The 6,095-nt window shown below is 35.1% G+C and overlaps 1 protein-coding gene across 2 annotated transcripts in view; it reads left to right on the forward strand.

Annotated features, from left to right (window-relative positions):
• Positions 1-2,570: 2,570 nt before the first annotated feature.
• Positions 2,571-6,095, forward strand: part of LOC120070682 — a 32,661-nt gene continuing 29,136 nt past the window's right edge. Inside the window, exons 1-3 of one of the 2 annotated variants that reach the window (XR_005480013.1) lie at positions 2,571-2,828; positions 2,963-3,065; positions 3,146-3,207. Coding sequence is in view for 1 of the 2 variants with exons in the window: in XM_039022524.1 (XP_038878452.1) it covers positions 2,716-2,828; positions 2,963-3,065; positions 3,146-3,207 (278 nt within the window). In the remaining variant the exon portion in view is untranslated. The remainder of the gene's footprint in view (positions 2,829-2,962; positions 3,066-3,145; positions 3,208-6,095) is intronic. The other variant, XM_039022524.1, reaches the window with a different exon arrangement.

A 6,095-nucleotide genomic window follows, 5' to 3' on the forward strand; every position in this document is an offset into this window, starting at 1 on the left:
AGTAAACTACATCTCCATGCCTTGAAGCTTCATCACGAGCGACTCTTATAGACTCAAACTCTTTGAGTTACAGACTTGATAGCAAGTTAATATGCCCAAAATGATAGGGGTCTTTACAATTAACTTTGAAATATAAAAGAAAGCAATAACCAAAGGAAATCATCCTAGAAACTCCATTAATCCACATCCACAATTACATTTAACACTTAAACATAATGCAGACATGCTTACAACCCACCAAGAATGTAAATTCAATTTAATACATCAATGGATTTGGAATATTAGAACAACCTGGCTCTGATACCAATTGAAGGATCTCTTATTCAAGAGAACCAGTAAATGGAAACAAGATCTTTCCAAACTCATTGTGAAGGAATAAATGCATTTACAATCATACAAGAACAGTTATGCATTATAGACAAAATTATAGCATGCTTTCTTAATAAAACAAAAGGAATTGAGAGACATACCTTTGAAGAACTCTTCTTCTGGCAATCTCTCGCTCTCATGAGCAATCGTCTAGCAATCTCTCGCTCTCGTCACAATCATAAAATGTCTGATTGTTCGTGTTCCTCATGATGCGAACTAGGAATGTATTATTTGAGGAAGGTGGAAAAATAGGGTGTAATATGAATGATGCATTGATGATCTGTTAGTGATGTGTGCTGGGATGCATGACACTTCTTGAACGTTCAAGTTTTTCTGAATTGGATCCAAGTATAAATCTAATTCTGGTTTCTGATAAGTCGAGGGTCGAACTCAGAGATTTAGATCAAAGTTAATGCAGAGCTTGCATTGTAGCTAATGTAAAAGGATCCTAAGTAAATGCTGAATGAGTTTTTATCTACAGTAAGTTTGTTGCGTGCGTACAAAAAGATGCAAAAGGTCAAGTGGAAAATAGGGGTTCATGTGAAAATGGTGTTCAGTGAATGTGGTATATGTCAGCCTAAGTGAGATGTACACGTATGAGAATGTGGTGCAGATGGATATAAACTTTGCTTGTTTATAACATAAGTATGTGTAGATGTGTTAGGTTTCTATGTAATTTCTGTTCAACGCTTCTCAATGCGAATGCCACACAAATTCCTAACTTTAGGTTGCATGCATTAATCACATAATGCAATAAAACACTAGTGCGTCTATCTCTAGATGCACCAAGTGTTTTTGACTTAATGCTAGCTTGCTTATTCACTCAAATAATTCAAGCTAAAATAACTTTTACCGAGAAATTATGTTGGCTTATGTGTTTAGAAATTGAACTTACGTGAAATCATAGATGCATCTATCATGTGGCAAGAAATAAACAGTAGCAAAGTGTAGTTGATCAAATATGTGAATTCATAAAGAACCAGTCTGTCTTTACAATATCAATACTTAATCGAATGAGATGAAGAGAGTAGAATTGAGATGTTGTCTTCTTTGGCTCAATTTAAATTCGTGTACAACCAACTTGTGTAAGAAATGGAAGAAAGTTCTCTCTTGAGCCAGGTCTCCTTTACTTCTTGATCAGTGGTGGAGATGAATCTTTTCCCCTTGTGTTCTTCTTGTAGCAGCAGCAAAACTCTAAGTCTCTCTAGTTTTTAGAATTATACACAATGAGTTGATTACCCTTCTTTTGGTGGGATTTCATCTATTTATAGGCATTGCTTTTCACTAGCTTGATGATGGGGCAGCATTAAATTCCATACCTTGGTCAGCTGCCTGACATTCAAACACTTTTCGGACGCCGTCAGTCAGATGCCCATGCTTGCAAGTGGTGATTTGACACAAACAACCCAAGTCAATGAACCTATGTTGCATTGAAATCCCTCCGACGAATGTTGGGGACGTATTTTGGAAGCGCTTAATGTGTATTTTTGAAATTTTTGAAATTTCATGAATATTTTTTACACAAAGTACAAAGTTCATGTATTTTTTTTTTTTAATTTAGCCTAAAAAACAAAATAAACATAGCTCAATTGACATCAAATATATACCGTTCATCTGAAAGTCAAATGTTTGATCCCCACCTTATCCCACATATTGTAAAAAAATAAAAAATAGTCAGACAAAAAAATGAAGTAAAATAAAATTGTCTCTCTCGTTTGATGTGGGTGTTATGAATATATTAACCTAATTGATATATTTAGTACCTTCTCTCTCGTGTGTAAAACTTTAAAAATAAACTAAAATAGAAATATCCTAGGTTCAACAAAATAAATCAAGACAGTTTAAGGCAGTTTAAAATGAAGTAAAATAAATGTATGCCCTAATATTTTCAAAAGCTCGCAAGTTTCAAGAAAAAAAAGTTGCAATTTCAGTACTGTATTTATTAATTTGTTTTTTAAATAAAAAGAAAAATTAACTCAAGTTCAATTCATTATTACAAATATTTTTGCGGGTTAATGCATCTTGTATGGATAAAAAGTAATTGGAGTAGAGTATAGGGAAATCATTAAAATAAACGCATACGCAAGTTCCAAAACAAATGTGAAGCCCAATAAAATATAATTACAAAATTAATAATTAATTGAAGATATTGAATACTTAAAGCAGTCTCATTTTCGAATTTAGTCGTAACAGTACTGAACTTCTGTGAAATTTCTTCACAAACATTTTATGAACTCTATTTGTCCATCCTTTTAATATCACTCTGATGGATGATGAAAACAATTTCACTTCTAACTTGATCTCATCAATAATCTCAGCCACTCGATCTCAACATTTCCGAATTCCATGGATCCGAGCAGGGCCGCCACCGGTAACCGAAACAAGAAGAGAGCCGCGTCTGATGAAGCTGGAGAAGCTCAAGGTGACTGCAAGAGAAGAGTACATGAACTTCTGGATAGGTTTGATAATAATTTTTTTTTATTTCATAATTTACAATTTCCCCTACATATTTGTTGTTTATTTTTCAAGTAATACAAAAGCTTCATCTGCTAGCTTGTGGTGTTTTACCTGTTATTTTGTTTTATTTTTACAGTTATGGATTTTCCACTGTAGTTGAAGATTCGATTATTAAAGAAGGAGTTAAGGCGTTCGTTGATGAACGATGGCCTGAATTTGAACACAAAATTCGGCGACAAGTACAGAACCAATTTAATTTAATTTATGTTCTCAACGTTTGTGCACAAATTAAACCACATCCAATCCATCTGCTTTTTAGGTATCCAAGGATATAGAAAAGAAAGTGCAGATAACGTTCAACGCTCTTTTACCATCTCCAAGGTCAGCGCTTTAATTACACAATTCATTCACATCGTTTTAATTTAGTGTTGTTTCCGGTAGATGGTCCAATCGCCACACTCACTTCCCAACTATACCTCTTATGGATCCGTTTTCTGTCTTCGTTTAGGATGAGACAACTTTTCTGTCTTTATCTTCGAACTTTGAGTACTTTTTTTTTTTTTTTTCTTTCCCATAAGTTTATAAATTAGTAACATTAGTCCCCCCTCCGTGGTTGGGACTTGGCTTAACACTGTTGCTTTGGACATTCAACACCCAATTATGGAGTATAACACTTTATTTATTCTTTGTCAAACTTGGTCCATCTTTTGGTTTGTTCAAGGCAGTTTGGATTTGGCTTTCAACCCCTCATGATGTGCGCCTTTGAGTTCTAGGTCAGCTAGTGTCTTAGAAAAGCTTGCTTTTAGATTTCTCGTGTAGTCCCCATATTGTAATTAGTTTGGAATGGCCCTGAACCAGCCTCAGAAACGTATTCCTCTTCGCATCACAAAAGAAACTAGGATAATAATTATCCTTTAAGATTCTCTTGTTCTCTTTCCAACTCATCATATCTGCACCGCTTCTCTTTGAGTCCAAAACTCTCCACCAATCTTCTGCCCTTTTATGGAGCAGAAATACAGCTAACTCGACCTTACGGTCGTCAAAACATCTCATAACTCAGAAGTACTTCTCTATTAGATTCAATCACACTTCAACATCTGCCGGATTTGTTGTTTCTTTGAACACAGTGGCACCTAGTGCCTTCATTCCTTCTATACCATACTTTTTCTCTGGGTCTACCTAAATTGAACCCACATTGACTAGCACCTTTGAGTGATTCGATCAAAAACCCTATATTCTATATTAGGGTTAGCTCTATCTTGAGGAGTGCTAGACTCTCCTTCTGATGCTACTTCTGGTGCTATAGGTTCTCTGGTAGGGTCGCGATTCTCATCTGTCGTTTGCTTACTCAATCTGCACTTCTTCGAGGCATGGTTCCAATAATATAACACATTGTTAGGTATATTATGGTGTTCACATAATCCTAACTATTATGCATGATCCTAGTTCCCCTTTTCCCCCCAAATTTTTTTGATCTGATACCACTTTGTTACATACCCTCCCAGGCTACCCTCCTATCCCCAAAGGAGATATGAAGACAGTAGATGCTAACCCTTCTTATGACATCTACTGCCTATCTAGTATCTGGAACATGTTTCCTCACATTTGTTTAATCTGATAGACAGTTTATAAACATAATATCTTTCCATACATTCTCAGCTATAGTCTTGTAGACATTCATAACTCATTCACAGCAATAGAAACAACATCACCACACATATATACATGCTTAGAATCGGGGTTTCCATCTTGCACACACTTAAACATTTATACCACTTAGGGATTCTACCCCTTCCCACTATATGTACACGAGTTCAAAAATTTGACAAAGACATAATAAAGGCCTAAGTAGCTTCAGAGTCTATCAAGGCTCAACTATCTTGTGGCAGACTGGCAACTGTAAGCTAGGATCTAGGAAATCGGCCACTACTAGGAAAGTAAAATATTTGAAAGAGCAAGCTAAAACACCCAGTGAGTGACTAACATTTTTTTAAGAAAACATAAGTTCATAAATGTAGTCATACTAGATTAATCAGAGGATAATAGGTAAATAAATGTCTCCATAGCTTTAGAGTTAAGAAGACTAGCTTAGCTCAAGCACATAAACTTGAACTTAAATTCATAACATTAGTATACTGAAACCCATGGAAACATAACATAACTTAGTAAATCTTTAAAACGAAACATTCATACTTTACTTGGTACCCTTATGCCTTAGTTGAGGTAGAGCCCCTTTTGCTCACTTACACTCAAGGTCAATAACCTTAGTTGATGTAGAGTAATATCAATACAATCAACGTCGATAATGGCCATACGTACACGTAGATATGCCTCAAAGGCTAATATAAACATATACCTAATGTATGCTTTGGATACCTTCATCTCTTTGAGTATTAGGGGACCCAAATACCTTCATCTCCTTGAGTATCAGGGTACTAAAAACATGTTTTTTAGTAAACATACATAGTATTTCAAGTCTTAAGCATTCTTTAGAAAATTTGGCATTCAAGTAGGTAAACATTATATGAAAATGCATAGAAAATTGGGAATGCTTTCATTGATTAACTCATGCTTAATCCAAGCATAACAACATGGTTCATAAACTTTCCTTCATAAATCATTTTGCTTGAAACATGCCTTAGTATACATTGAAAACTTACTTTGGGTGGACCATGCGTCCAACATTATCATTTTTGCTAAACCATGCGTTGAAAAATATTTGAAATAAACGTACTTAAATTTAAGCATTCGGACATATTAAAAATACCATAATTTTATCACTCTTTGTTGCTTGCTAGCTCCCAAGGGTTTATAAGTCTTCCCAATTTCTATTTGGCCAGTTACATAAATAAGTACCCTTGGTTAATGATATTGGCTTCCTTTTGAGCTTAACTTGCTTTTAACTAACTCATCCTTTTAGATCTTTTTTTTCCTTAATTTATATTTTTCCTAGCTTCCCTTTTTGAGTCCACATTTAAGTATTTAATAACTTAACATGTGAAATTAGCCGCCAAAAACTTGATGGCTAAAATCATGTGGGACGCAATATGCGATGCATGTTCTTAGTGTATGCGTTGATTATCATACATCAATGATCATGCGTTGGAATGAACTATGCGTTAATGAATGTATACGATGACCATGCGTACTGTCACAAGTTTTTTTGCACTCACGCCAAGTATAACGCGAACGCAAGTTTCTCGGGTGATCCAAGGTCGAACTCAAGGACTTGTAGCTAGACGTATGTGGTAATGTGTATGCGGCGGTTG

The sequence above is a fragment of the Benincasa hispida genome, chromosome 2, assembly GCF_009727055.1.
Source record: "Benincasa hispida cultivar B227 chromosome 2, ASM972705v1, whole genome shotgun sequence".
NCBI classification, from domain to species: domain Eukaryota; kingdom Viridiplantae; phylum Streptophyta; class Magnoliopsida; order Cucurbitales; family Cucurbitaceae; genus Benincasa; species Benincasa hispida.